The sequence below is a fragment of the Herpailurus yagouaroundi genome, unplaced genomic scaffold (genome assembly GCF_014898765.1).
Source record: "Herpailurus yagouaroundi ecotype Mexico unplaced genomic scaffold, PumYag 162, whole genome shotgun sequence".
NCBI lineage: Eukaryota > Metazoa > Chordata > Mammalia > Carnivora > Felidae > Herpailurus > Herpailurus yagouaroundi.
Genome location: NW_024412403.1, coordinates 32,303,782 through 32,319,245, shown reverse-complemented (window position 1 = coordinate 32,319,245; position 15,464 = coordinate 32,303,782). Strand labels below are relative to the sequence as shown.

Sequence of the window (15,464 nt, the reverse complement as noted above, 5' to 3'; positions counted from 1 at the left end):
CCCTGTGATTCCTGCCACTTGACAGAAAAATTTAATACAAAGCTCCCAGCATGATGAGCACAAGTAATTTTGCAATGAGTGGCTGTCCATGCTATTATCTGTACTTTATTCAGAGTATTTTCTCTCACTAGCATCTATCTGATATTAGACTACATTAAATACTGGCATGACACAGCGCACCTGGGCCTCCTGGCTTCTGCCCAGGACTCTTTTGTCAGTGAAACTGAGCTGTCAGAATATTATCTGATTTTGAAGGGTTATTACAGTGGCTTTGTGAATGTTTGCCTCTGTGAAGGGACAAACACTAGGTGTAAATCCCCAAACTCTATCGGCAGTTTTACATTTATGGGACCCCTGTAATGGCATTTTACAAGTTTTATAGCTGTCCTATCAGTTTTTATTATCTGGGAGAGGGCGCTCCTGACTGAAAAACTGGAAAACTGGTCGAACATCAAACCTTGATATAAACATATCTACGTTAAATACATAAGGGAGAAAATCTGACCTACAGCTTTGTGTAGCTCTTTCTACCTCATTCTTTACACTTGTTTTCAGGGACTTCTAGTGCTCAGTGATGCTTTTTCAAAATGTTTTAAATAATGTGAACATGCCGAGTTAAAGGGCATGGTAACACAGTTATGAACTACACTATGCTTGAAAATTGTGATCTGTATTTATTGTCCCGCATTCTGCAGTACTTTTTTCAATGTGCTTAATAATTAAATATGAATTCTAACTCATCCCGGAATAGTAACTGTTACACTGAACGATGAAACACCTAAGTTATTTTTTCAAAGTTAATTTTAGAATACCAAAGAAATACATTGAAATGGTTAAAGCCAAAACATTAATTTGAAATGTTATTTGGATTTTTCATTGTTTATTTCACAAAAGTGATTATGCAAAATTATCATGGATCTAAAGTCTTGTAGAAGCCAATAATTATTTTCCCAAAGTCATAAAAATAGATAAAATGAGGAGATATGACTAAAGTTATTTTTACAATTTTAGCTTTAACTTCCTTTCAGCATTTTGATAACCATCTGTCTCTTAGTGATGTTTATTGTACCAAAAAGTCTTGAGTTTAATTCTGGACACTTTCTGATTTGATGAAGAAAAAAATACCAAAATATGTGTGTTACTTTATGCATATCCCACAATACATATTGATTAAGTAAAATCAAGTAAACGCAAATACTTTTTTATGCATCAAATAAGAGAAATGCACATAGTCTTGTTAGCAGTGGCTATGACATGGAAACCAAAGTCATTTTCTCAGAAATTATTTTCTCAAAATACTATACTGCATTGTTTGAAGAAAAAATCATAGACTATTTCATGAAGAAACTCAGTGGCAGACACAATTTGTACAATTTATTAAGAAAGAGAAAGGGGAGGGGAAAAGAAAGAATTTAGAGTTGCCAATTGTTAAAATGTGCATTAAACATGAGGCACAAGGGTGGCTCAGTTGGTTAAGCATCAGACTTTGGCTCGGGTCATAATCTTCCCGGTTTGTGGGTTCAAGACCCGCATCAGGCTCTGTGTTGACAGCTCAGAGCCTGGAGCCTGCTTCTGATTATGTGTCTCCCTCTCTCTCTGCCCCTTGCTCTCTCTCTCTCTCTCTCTCTCTCTCTCTCTCTCTCTGTCTCTCAAAAATAAACATTAAATTTTTTTTAATATGCATTAAACATGTTCGTAAGACATGGAGGGTTTTTTTTTAATTTTTGTTTTTTGATGATTAAAATCTTAACTATGATGGATGAGTTTGATGACTATCAATAGAATTCCTTTGTTAACTATTTTCAGAATATAGTATAATATATCAGTCTTGAGTTTGTAGTGTCTTTACTTTGTAAAATATGCTTCAAATTATGTACTTGCTTCGTAGAACTTTTGTAAACTACATATAGAAGGCTAAAGAGTGGCTGTGTCTGAGCTGATGAAGAGTAGTTTACTATGATTCTTGTCTGTCAACAGCTATATTAGTTTCTAGGGCTGACATAACAAAGTGCTATAAACCAGTGACTTCAATGATGAAAGTTTATTTTCTCACAACTTTGGAGACAAAAAGTCCAAGATCAAGGTGTCAGCAAGGGTGGTTTCTTCTGAGGCCTCTCTCCTTGGCTTGTAGATGGCCATGGTCCCCTTGTGTATTTAGTCAGTCTTCTTTCAATCTCTGTGTGTGTCCTAATCTCCTCTTATAAGGAAACCAGTTAGATTGAATTAAGACCCACCCCAAGGACCTCATTTTACTTTACCTCTTTAAAGATCCTGTCTCCAAATACAGTCTCTATCTGAGGCACAAGGGGTTAAGATTTAAACATGTGAATTTTGAGGGGACACAATTCAGCCTATAGTAGCCCTTGAGCCTCCTGATGGCACACGGCACGGTGACCATACCTTACTCTGTATGTAAATACTACACCTCTTGGAGACCCAGGGAGTACTCAGTGTACAACAGAGTACTGTATGCTATAGTCACAATGACAGGCAGAATCGATTTACTTATTTCATATTTGCTGCTTACAAGTTTAACCCAGATGAAGGGTAGGATTAAAATATATGAATATTTATCAGTCAGAGTCTTTGCAAGTTAAAGCCAAGCATAAGTGCATTTCTAGGACCTTCTAATAGATTCTTCCCACCCCCTCTTTTCAACCCTTTCGATGCATTTACATACTTGATTTAAAAACCAAATCTACATTATTTCTCTAGCCCTACTTTTCATAAATTATAAATTCACCACCCTCTTTGGAATGATGTTATTTTGACTTGATTTATCATTAATTACAAGGTCTTGGGACTTTAAGCGGTTAAGTAAATAGAGTGTTTGATCTCCATAGCGAGTTAATGCTGGCAGAACTGTCTACATGCACATGCTTTACATATTACTTTATATACATTATGTTGGTATTTGGAAAGTATTACGGAAAGAATGATGTTTATATGATTATATAAAGAGTCTGTACATACATATAACATGCCCATGATCCTGTTTGTTACTCTTGGTATGAACTGGGTGAAAGTACTATTTATCATTTTGTGAAACATAAAGTTGTTCATACTATAATAATCCCTGCTTTGACTCAATAATCATTTTATAATACCTGAAAATTTTTATTTGGTAACCGATTTGTATAAGAAACAAAACCTGCAAGCATTTACCTCTCATTGTCAATTAGATACAGAAGCAATTATATATAGGAAGTTAGAACTCTTAAAATTACCATTGGGTTCTCTTCTCATTTTCTACCTGTGTCATAGAGCTTCTGGAAATAGATTGTGTCTCGAGAGTCCTGTATTCCCAAGATTTTGTATGATCTTATAATAGTGGTAATCATTAGCTTTGGTATCTGAGGAGCCCAGACATTTTATGATTTGATGATAGTGGCAGTTACTTTGTGCCAGCTTGATAGTCTGTGTTTGCAATTTGGGGTTTAAATCTGTAGCAAGGAGATGGTGCAGAAATGAGCCTGCCGGCACTCACTCCATCTGCTGCCAGGTATGCTCTCAATTAGACTTTTCTCCTTCTTTCATTGCCAGTCCCAGGCTCCGTCTGAACATAGAACCACTCTGCCTTGGGTCTCTTGGCTTTGAGCCACTAAGGACAGTCTATTTTTTAGCTCTCTCTTTTTGGTTATTTTTGCTAAACAAGTAGCAGATGAGGGAGGACTCTCATGATGGTACCTTTTTTTTTAAGTATCGTTTTTTTTTTTTTAAATCCATTAAAGTAGTGAAGAGGAAAATCAGGCACAATGGCACTGGTAATATATGTTGTAAGACAAAAAAAATGTCATTTAGTAGAATCAGGAGAAAGTTAGTACATTGGCTTTTCTCTGGCCACCATTTTAGGTAATGTTTAGAGGCTATTTATATGAAACTAGAACATAATGAGCCATGAGAACTAACAACAACAACAAAATGCAGGTAAAAGATGGACGGACCACTTTTAATAATGGAGTCCTAAGTAAAATAGCTGGTAGGAAGATGGTACCTCAAAATTTCTGCTTTCAGAAACCAATACAGTGAATTCGATGCCTTGTTTTAGCATGTAATGTCAAAATAATATAGTTAAGAAAAAAGTTACTTTAGGGATAAAATTAATTCTTTTTAAAAAAATATGAGAATAAGAAACACTGATTGTGTCCTAGAACTCTTAATTTGCTATTAAGAATTTCTAAGAATATTTTAATATTCAAGAATTTCTCATGCTGGCATATGTAAATGATAGTCAACAGAACATTGTCAGTAATGGTAAAACATACAGAAACAACCTAAATATTCCTCTGTACGGATTGGCTAAATAAATAATGATATACTCATAAAACAGAGGATTATACGAAGTTTTCAAAAAAAGAGGTAGAGCTGTATGTACACATAGGGAAATGTATACAACTACACAGTTAGGTGAAAAAAGTGCAATTCTCCTTATGTCAATAAGAGAGAAAGGCTACATATTTTCACGTGGTACTTTTTGCCACCACATAGGGGTGAGTAGACTGGCACTGTACCACCAAGGTGTGGCCAATTTATATAGTCCCTGATGTGAATGATGCTCCATGGAATTATGCAACACAAATATGCCTGATTTGTGTGTCTAAATAATTTCTGGAATGATCTATACAAACATATTCAAACTGATTACTTCCACATAATCAATATTGAGTATTTGAAATGGAGATGGAGATATACGAGGGGTTGTACTTTCAAGTTCTTATGTACTTTTGATTTATTTTTAGAATGTAAATGCAAATTTTTTGTTTAGAATGTTGATTTTTTAATACTAAGCATTTAATGCATGTTTTATAAACACTTTTTAGTTAATTTATTCTATCATTTAGGTATTCCTCTTCAAATCTGAAAACATTACCATTTCTGAACTCATGATTGAAAAAGCCATGCTGATAATTACCAAATCTCTGTATCTCTGGTCTTGACCTCTCTTGAAACTCAGATTCTATGTACAAAAACCTGTTGAACATCTCTATCTAGGTACTTCAAAGTCTCCTCCTTTTCACTTTCGTAAAACTGAACTCCTCCTCTTCCTCTGTGGGCCATCTCTTTCTCGTCCCCTCCTTCCTTATCTTCAGTGAAGTTTCTGTCATCCACCTAGTCAACTATGGTGAAAATCGTAAATGTCATTTTAGATTCTTTCCTGTCCTTTCCCTGCTAGATTCCATTGATCATTAAATGATATTGATTTTTCTTTCTTAACCTTTCTCAAATACATTTCTTCATCTGAACAGCCACCAATGCAGTTACATCCTCTATCATTACTTACCTGAGCTATTACAAATTGTATTCAAACCTTTCCATGCGAAAGGCAGAACAACCTAAAACTAGAATCTCTTCATATTCTTCTAACTTTCCAACTATTATTAGGATATCTATTTCTGTTCCCTAAAATGTACATGGGGGCAAAGGTAGCACCCCTTAAAGAATGTAAATTTTCTAGATATCAAATTTTTACCTACTTGTATCCTTAGGTATGTCTATAAGACTTTGAATTATAGAAAAAATGTGTGCATAAAGTGTGTATAAAGTGATAGGTAGATGAAATTAACTTACATTTATACCAGAGATTAGCTGGTGTAAAACCTCTGGGTGCAGATACAAAGTGCAGCAATCCCATCAATGGATGGTAAATTATAAATACAAAATAGAATGTAATAATATAAGGAATACTGAACCAGAAATTAAGAATCTAAGGGCATTGGTCCTAGCTCTGATCACATCTAGATTTGAGGTTGAAAACCTATGGTCTGTGTGTTCAAGTTACCCTTTTTACAGAATGAGAAGAGATTTAGGCTAGATTAGAGATGGCAAATACGTCTCAACTCAAGTGCCAACCTCAATCAATTTGAAGTGGTTGCCTGAAGAGTAAGGGTATGCATTTGGGACCAGGAACATTTCACTGAAATCAATTAAGAAGGTCTGTCATGGTTGGGGGAGAGAGAGTTTGAGCACATATGCCTATATTAGCTATCCCAAGACTTGGTAATCTTTAAGTCCCAGCTCTATGATTCACTATTTTTGTGCCATATAACAATGAGGATAGATTGAAATTGTTGATCTTCTTGTTCCTTCGTTGCCTTCAAATGTTCCAGTTCATTTAAGATGTATTACCTCACAATTGAATGTGAATCCAATGGTAATACTAACATTTAAGTGTAAGTGGTAGACTTTTACAGTATTTTAAATTTTTCTTTCTAGATCTTCCACCTCCTCCGGTGCCACCACCTGCTATAAAGTCACCCACTGTCCAATCCAAGGCACAGCTGGAGGTACGACCTGTAATGGCACCCAAACTACCTTCTATAGAAGCAAGAACAGACAGATCATCAGATAGAAAAGTAGGCAGCTACAAGGGGAGAGAAGTATTGGATGGAAGACAAGTTGCAGATATGAGAACAAATCCAGGTGATACCAGAGAAGCACAGGAGCAGCAAAATGATGGGAAAGGACGAGGAAACAAGGCAGCAAAACGCGACCTTCCACCAGCAAAGACTCATCTCATCCAAGGTACTGATTTATTCATACAGCAAATAAATATAGATTGAACATATATTTTGTAAGTTACACTGTTAGGTTCTCGTGAGCCATATGAAAATGGATAAGATTTAGAAATTTGGTCTCTAATGGAGGAGACAAGCATGTACTCAAATAATTTTAATATAAGTAAATTAAATTCATAACATTATATAAGACTTCCTTGGAGAGGTGTCATTTGAATTGGGTTTTAAGGGAAAGCATGATTTCAACAGGTTAAACAGGGAGAAGGGGATAGCAGATAAAGGAAATAAGTGGAGAAAAAACATGTAAGTGTAAAAACCTATGTTTGGGGAACTTTAATTTCCAGTTTGACCAGAGAATAGGTTGCTTCGGGCCTGGCACAGATAATGAAAGATAAAACTAGAGAGGTGGTTGGGCCAGATTGGCAAGGCTGGGAATGTGACTCTAGACTGTGAGGTTTATGATATAATCAGTGGTGAGCCAGCAAAGAATTTTGAGCAAGAAATGACAGAATCAGATGTTTAGAAAAAGAATTGGCAGCACTCTATAGTGAAGGAAGAGACTGCAATCTAGTAGATGAAAGTATCAGGTCACTGTAAAATATCTAGGTATAAGATAGGAAAACACTGAATTAAAATAGGTATGTGGGGAAATAAAGGAGAGAACAGCCTCCACTGGCATGTCAGAGATAGAGCCAGTAGGAATTGGTGACTAATCGAAAGTAGAAAATAGACTGAAACTATGGAGTAAAGCAGAAGTTACTCAAATGTTAATTAGATGGCCCTGCTGACTAGTGGAATATAATTGTACTAACCAATGTAAGAAAACAAAACAGAAAAGATTTCTAAGGGAAAATATTTTCAACGTTGAATGGATTAAGGTGCTGACAAGAACCCAGATATGAAGAAAATCAATAAGACTTTAGACAACTGAGTTTAAAGATCAGGGGGAAAGGTTGTGAGTAGAGAGTGGATTTTAGAAACAGCAACACAGAGTCAAATTGTGTGAATTACAAAGGCTAAATTATCAACAGTGATATATAGGTTAAAGCTGCGCAATCAATTCTCTGGGAGGAAAGCAGAGCAAAATCCTAATTTGTGCCCATTTACATACTTCTGTTGGGTAGTTACTCCCAAGACAGCTGGTTTCAAGCTGCTAATATGAAGTCAGTGAATGTGGAGTTGGGAAGACTTGGTTACTCTTCTTTTGCTGAGAACGTGTGAGCCAGTTTCAATGCACCAATAATCAGCAGTGATTATATTTAAAGACTAGGCACAAGAATGACTTTCTATAGTGGAAACTAAGATGGATCCACCCAGAGATATAAAATAATCAAGATCTCTAAGCCAGAGAAAATAGTGTCCTAGAAAGAATGGAGGAGGAAATTTTAAGACAGGAAGAAATCTAAAATGCCACACAGAACTGAAAGTTGGATGTTAACAGGAGGTGGAGGATGGGGAGAGGATGCCTAAGGATTTTGTAATATGTTATTTGTGGGTGGTATTTGAACTGTTTTTAGTAGAGTAGTCAGAATAGATGCCAGACTCTAAGGAGTTGTAAGGGAGGTGATGAGCCCTTTTCAGAAGGCTGGGAAGAGAAGAGGTTGGGAACAAGTTTGCCAGGAAGGCAGAATTTGTAGAAATGCTTTAGGATAGTGTATTTGAGCATTATTAGATACTAAGGAAAAGCAACCATTTAGGAGAAAGAAATATAATAAAGGGAAGATTGGTCATAGTCAGAAAAGAGTGGTAGGGTAATGAATCTGAGAAGCCTGTACAACTACTGCTGTATTTTAATAGATATGTTGTGATAAAATTAGACATCAAACTCTCATTCTTTTTATTATGGGCACCTGGTCATTAGCAATGTCCTTTCAAAATGGGAGTCAGTTTCACTCTCTTATGTGACAGGAAGCCTGAACTCCTAATCTAGGCATGTACTCAGCAACAAAGTGATGAGTGGGGGTGGACGCCCCCACTATATGAGCACAAAGTACTTGGTGTTATTACCACAATCCAAAGTTTGAAAAACTTAGCTTGCTTGTTATCATTTAAGCAAAATGTGATCTGACTCTGACTCTTTGATCTATTCTATACTCCAAGTAGTGACTTATAAATACAATGCCATGACATAAATTATGAAGTTTATATGTGGCCTGAAAGTATAAACCAATTTGCTGCTACAAGTAAGCTTCCTCCAAAGCAGGTGGGATTTTTCAGGGAAGAAAAAACAACTTACAAACCTGGAAAGATATTGGTGTATACAGAATTAGAACAGAGAGATGGAATTATTTTATCCATCTTTAGACTTTTAATAAGTTGTCCTTTGTGTTATAAAAATATTTCTAACTAAAGAACTATTGCTGGCACTATTAATCTAGAAACAAGGGACCCTATTTCATGGAGAGCACTGAGTTACACTGACCAGATTATTATTTTATGTCTTGCTTTCCCAAATTCTGATTTGAACCATAACTCTGTGTATATGTGTCATTAAATGATTGTTTCTATGCATTGCTATAATTTTCACCTTCATAATTCAGTTGACATTATTTAAAATGAAAGAGGCACCCTGATTTACATGTGTAATGAATGGTCATTTTTTAATTAAAGAGAGTGGTCTTCTAGACTTGAATGACTGATTGTTTTGCTGACATTTACCTCAATTAGTTCAATTTATTTCTACATATATCAAACATCCACTGCAGTATAAAGCATTGTACTGGTCTTGAGATTTATGTGTAAGTATGAACCTTGACCTCAAGAAGCTTACAGTCGGAGTTGGAGACAGGTTATCTGTAGATTCACAGACATATTCATATTTGGTATAACGTTTATGATGCTGTGATACTTGAGAGTCCAGAGAAGGGACAGTTAGCCCAGTCTTGTGGGGACGTGAGGTAGAAAACGACTTCTTGATCTTTCCTGGTGGAAATAACACATAAGCTGAGTGACCGGGGTGGGTGGAGTTTTACTTGAGTAAGAAGAGTGAATAGATTGTTCTGGCAGAGAAACTCAGCATGAAAAGCTTTGAGGTACATTAAGAAGATTATAAATTCACTGTGACTAAGATAGTAAATGTGGTCAAAGAGGAAGCTCTTGAGGTAAATGTAAGTTTAAGTCATAGAGTGCCTGTAGTTCCTATAAGAAGGCAGCTGAGTGAATATGTTTTAGAGAGGAATAGCTCAAGACACAGAGATCTATTGGAAGATAAACACCTGGACAAGAGATGTGGCGAATATAAACCAGGCTATAGGAACAGAGATGAGTGAGTAGGAAAATTCAACATTAACATTTTTTTGTGTTAAAAGTCAGGCTCACCTGTGTATATTTGAATGTGTGGAAAAGGTACATTGAAGGAGTGCTGGAAGGTTGTTGGAAGGCAGGGAACACTCTAAAATAATTTCAGTTTTCTGTGTTTGTTTTCTTAATAATTAGTGTTGTCATTAACTATATTAGAGAATCCAGAAGAGAAGAAAGGAGTGGACATGATGAAGTCAATGTTCGACATAGTGAGTTTGAGGGACGCTTAAGAGGAAGTATTCAACATAATTCAAAAATTGGAAATATAAATTAATGATTTATCATAATAAAATAGTAATTAAATCCACTCATTCACTCAAAACTATTTATCAATGACCTGTTATATGTCAAGTTGAGAGTATATCAAAACACAAAACACAGAAAAATACCTGCCCCCATGACAGTTACATTCTAGAAAAGGTTACAATTTGTGACAATGGATGAAATTACCCAGAGTGAGTGGGAGAAAAATGTGTATGTATACACTAGGGTAAAAGTAGAAATTTGCAGGGCATCAACATGTATGAGGCACTCTATAGGAAGAGCCCACAGAAAACTGTCCAGGAAGGAAGAGAACTAGAAGCTGGGAGTAGTGATGTTTAAATTGATAGTGGTTTCCAGATGAAGGCAGCGAGAAGTCCAGAGACATAAGGGCTGAAACATGATTAGCGTTTTCAAAGTCAACAGTGAGTTTTCTCTTTCATAGTGGTAATGTGGGCGTGCATAGATTTCAGTGCGATCCAGAGTAAATGGGAGTTGCATCTACCACTGTTGAGTCTAAATTCAAGAAGCTTTGTTGAGCATTAAGGACAGAAAGAAGGTATTGATTCACGTAGAGCACAGGCTTAACAGGAAATTTTTTAGCAAAAGACAGATTTTATATTGGAGATTGACAAAAATTACAGTCAATTGAGAGAAAAAGATTGGTAAAACAGGGACAGAAGATGCAGGTCACAGGAGTGCAAGTGCTATGAGGCAAGGATGCAGGAACAGTGGTCTTCATGGACTGTGAGACCCCAGCAAGTCAGAACCTGGATGATGGGTAGAAGTTGTAATGAGTAGAATGGATGGAGAAAGGTGCCATCAAGGAGGACTAAACAGGTGACATTAGTAGAGTCGTTGACCTTCCCAGGAAGAGAATGTTTTGTGCAAAGGTCAGGGAGTATTGACTTCGAACTGGTGCTAGTTGGGATAAGAGGCAAACCTTCCTCATTCTACTGGAGAGAGCTTGTGTGGAAACCTCAGGGGAAATCAGATTGCATCCAGGCAGCGTGGACAGTAGAAGCATTTGGAGGGGGAGGGGAAATGAATATAGAAGAGTTGGTTTTTCGTGTGTTTGGTGTCCAAAGAGTGGAGGGAATAGGCTTTAGAGAGAAGTGAGCAACTGGTGGAGGCATCAATACAAGCAGCACCAAATTTAAAGGAGTAAGAAGATAGAAATTTAGAAGATGGTGTTTAATTAGAGTAGCTTGTGTTTTGAGCTAGCGATGTGGCAAACTTCTGAGATTCAAGGTTCCACAATGTAAATACAATGTGAAGATGGAGGTTGTCTCGAAAGTGAACCTGGGCTTGATTCTGTTTTGGTAGTTTGAGGAAACTGGGCTTTGTTTTTATCAGTGCCTGAAAATGATCTTTCATAATTTGCATAGAGATTTCATTATCTCCTCTGTTTTTACAGCAACACTAGGGACTCCTCTGGGTATACATATTATTAATACTTTTTCTTAGAAAAGTGGAAACTAAGGCCTAAAATAATTGGATATCACATAGTGAAGGAGAGAACTGGAAGCTCTGTCTGATTCTAGGTTTGGTTTACCTCTTAATGAATTTGGTCCCAAGTGAGTTTGAGGTAGTCAGGAGCTTGTGAGTGAAACCAACCTGAACGCCAACCACTACCAGGAAGACAAGACTTGTTATTTTCATTTTCATGACAATGCTGCTTTTCAATTATTGTTATAAAATATCCTCACTTACTCCTCAAAAACACTGGTGCTTCCCCATTCAAAATTACAGACGTAAGTGATGATACATTATACAATGAAAATGCATAATGGTGTTCATATGCACTTACTATATTTCATTACACAGAGGATATTCTACCTTACTGTAGACCTACTTTTCCGACATCAAATAATCCCAGAGATCCTAGTTCTTCAAGCTCAATGTCATCAAGAGGATCAGGAAGCAGACAAAGAGAACAAGCAAATGTAGGTCGAAGAAATATTGCAGAAATGCAGGTTCTTGGAGGATATGAAAGAGGAGAAGATAATAATGAAGAATTAGAGGTATCTATAATTTTTTTCCAAGTTTCTCAGCATTATGCTAGTTATTAAATCAGCCTCAAATTTAGAAATATATATCAGGCCATAGAAATGTTTCTGTTTTACCACAAATGCCAATGTTAGTGATACCAGAGACTAAACTTCTGTGAATTTAATGATTTTCTTGAAATGCATTCCAATGTTTTAAATGGTGGTAACAGTTTCTTTTTGGATCTAGAGGTCATGTTCATCTGCAGATATTCATATAAGAAGTTTATATGGCAAACATGTTGTTAGGAAATAAGAACTATTTCTCTAGATAATATATTGTATAGTACTGTATTGTAGTACGTTGTAAAAACCAGTAAGGTGACAGAGTTATAAGGATGTAAATGAGAGTGCTTAGCCTGTGTTATCTGCCGCCCTAGTAATCACTGGGGTTAGTCTAACTGATTGGACCAACTATCTTCCACCTTAATTCTTCCACCTTAATTCCAATGAGAACATGATCCTTGACATTAACCTTCCCAGAAGAGAACACTGTTTGAGTCAAATATATACTCCTTTGTTGGAATTTATAGATAGCAATACAAGATAGAATTGGCAGTAAGTCAAAATAAACCAACTTTTAAGGCCATGTTTCCTCCATTTAATAATAATAGTAAACAAGTTGAGGACAAATTTCTCTTCTTACAAATATATTTAAACCCAAGTAGATTGTTAAATGAACGTTCATCTTAAACTTTTAAGAATAGAAGATGAAAAATTTTAAGGCATAGTATCTAATTGAATTTCCTATAATACCCAAAACATCTTGATTTTGAATTTTGGAATAAGATTTTCTTCTTGCAATTGTTGTGATGACAAGCTGTTTTATAAGTTGTGCTTGTCTTTTTGAGGAGAAGAACTTTTCTGGGGGACAAAAAGTTACCAAAAATAACTCTAATACTTAAACCAATAAAATTTGAGCTATAATGTTGAGTTGGGGACGGGGTAAGTAGAGAAATCCACCTTCTGCTGCCCCTCTCACTCCTGCCCCACATACCCCAATACTGCAACATTGTGTAGAACACAGTTTGGTGCTTGTAGAGAACTACTGGATCTTCTATCAAAACCAGCTATAAAGACAAATGAAATCAGTTGCCATGAGCACTTTTTAACGTATGCCAGGGAATGAAGGAAGAAACGCAAATTATAAGGATAAAAACATATACATCCATATAAAGATAAGACTATAAGATTGATTTTGAAATTTACCAAAAACTTATCTCTTACAGGAAACTGAAAGCTGAAGACAACCAGAGAGGCTCGTGCGATCCAATGTGAAAAGTATCTCTCAAGATGCCTCTTGTCTGATGACACATGACGCCAGATACAATGTTCAGTGCAATCAGAGTGTAAAAATTGTCATTTTTATTCCTCTTATTGGAATACCATTTTTAAAAATTTTATTGGAGTTTTATTGTTGTTGTTTGATCCTTATCCCTATGAAGAACTTCCCTATTCCCCTCGCTGTTGGAACAAACCATTACACTTTACTTCTAGCAAGGGAAGTACTTGACTTCTTGCTTCAGTCATCAGCCAGCAAGAGAGAACAAAACAGTTCGTTCGCATTTTGCCCCTGAGATATGGCATTGCACTGCTTCTATATCAAGCCAATTTTATAGCAAAGTATTGATCAAAGATACAAAATTGACTAATCAACCTCATGGCAAGGGCTCTCAAGATATAATCTTTCTATAACCAACTGCTACTGCAAATTAAAACATGTTTCATTTTCACGTGATTTTAAAGTCAGTCTTTCATACCACCCTCTGCTGGGAGAACATAAAATAGAATACATGCAGAACAACCACAAGTCGATTTGAATGGGGTAGAAACATTGTAAATATATACTCTTTGCAACCCCTGGTGGTACTTTATTTTGTCTTCATTTCAATAATGGAAGTATATTCTTACTGGAAATATACTTTTGGATAAGTAGGGATAAGCCAGTTGGATCTCTGGTTGTCTAGTCATTGTCATAAGTAAGCCTAGCAAAAAACCTTGTTCTATTTTTCAATTGAATGCAATTATTAATGCATATTACAAACCAATGGATGTTTTTAATGACCAATTGAATAAGGACATCCCTATCTTAACTGGCCTAAATTTCTTCTGGTAGTGTCAGTTCAACTTTCAGAAGTGCCACTTAAGGAAGTTTGATTTTTGTTTTTGTAATGCACTGTTTTTAATCTTTTTTTTTTTTTTTTTGGTTTTAAAAGCACAATCACTAAACTTTATTTGTAAACCATTGTAACTATTAACCTTTTTTGTCTTATTGAAAAAAGTGTTGAGAAGCGTTTTTAACCTGTTTTGTTAATGCTCTATGTTTGTATTTGGAATATTTGAATGATGACAGGTGGTGAAGTAACGTGCATACTTTATTGTGGGCCATGAACCCAATGGTTCTTACTTTTCCTGGACCTAAAGAAAAAAAAGGTTTAAGTTTGTTGTGGCCAATGTTGAAACTTATAAGACTTTCTTATAAGCTCAAAGAGAGGCATTACTTGCTTTGAATTGCCAAATGATGCCCTCTGACTGTAGATTTTTATGATCCTTTTTTGTCGTTATATGAATTTCATTGACTTGATAATTGGTGCTATTTGAAGAAAAAAATGTACATTTATTCATACACAGGTATCAGGCCTGACCCCACTGGAAAACAAAGCCAAACAAAACTGAACCACACAGAAAAAGCTGGTGTTCACCAAAAACTAAATGTGTTCACTTAGATAATTTGAAAGTTACATAGAAAGGGTGTGCAGTACTAAGGAAACAATCCATGTGATTAATGTTTTCATTATGTTCATGTAAGAAACCTCTTATTTTTAGCCATAATTTTGCATACTGAAAACCAATAATCAGAAAAGTAATTTTGTCACATTATTTATTAAAAATGTTCTCAAATACATCATTCTTTCTTGTGTTGATTTCTTTTGTTTTTTCATTGTGTGATCAAATTTATTCCATTTAGTCACAAAGTTGTGCTGTCTTAACATTTCACCACTGTATTATCAGATGAATAAAAATTCTGTTTTCTGAACAACGAGGCTTTACTTATAAGGAAAAATTCTCTACTCCATGGAAATTAAGGCTGTAAGATCAATCAAGACCTAAAAGTCATTTGGTCATAAAATAGCATTTTAATATTAAGGATGTACTAAAATGTTTTTTATGTGTATCTGAATTTCAATTAACCTATTTCTGAAATAGTGAGGATTCAACTATGATACATCTAATTTATAAAGTTTGAGCCACTTCTGTTCCATCAATAAGAAAATTATATTATCCAGAATATTTATTAGTAATTATCTGCTTTCTTGTTTACAAGTTCATGTGAAATTTT

At 35.6% G+C, this 15,464-nt stretch overlaps 1 protein-coding gene across 9 annotated transcripts in view; it reads left to right on the top strand.

The window, feature by feature from the left end:
* Positions 1 to 15,032, top strand: part of ROBO1 (roundabout guidance receptor 1) — a 1,150,898-nt gene extending 1,135,866 nt beyond the window's left edge. For 8 of the 9 annotated variants that reach the window (XM_040484208.1, XM_040484209.1, XM_040484213.1 and 5 more), the window contains 3 exons: positions 6,214 to 6,522; positions 11,904 to 12,100; positions 13,354 to 15,032. In XM_040484208.1, the coding sequence (XP_040340142.1) occupies positions 6,214 to 6,522; positions 11,904 to 12,100; positions 13,354 to 13,368 (521 nt within the window). In that variant the 3' untranslated portion in view covers positions 13,369 to 15,032. The remainder of the gene's footprint in view (positions 1 to 6,213; positions 6,523 to 11,903; positions 12,101 to 13,353) is intronic. The other variant, XM_040484214.1, reaches the window with a different exon arrangement.
* The last annotated feature ends 432 nt before the right edge of the window (positions 15,033 to 15,464 follow it).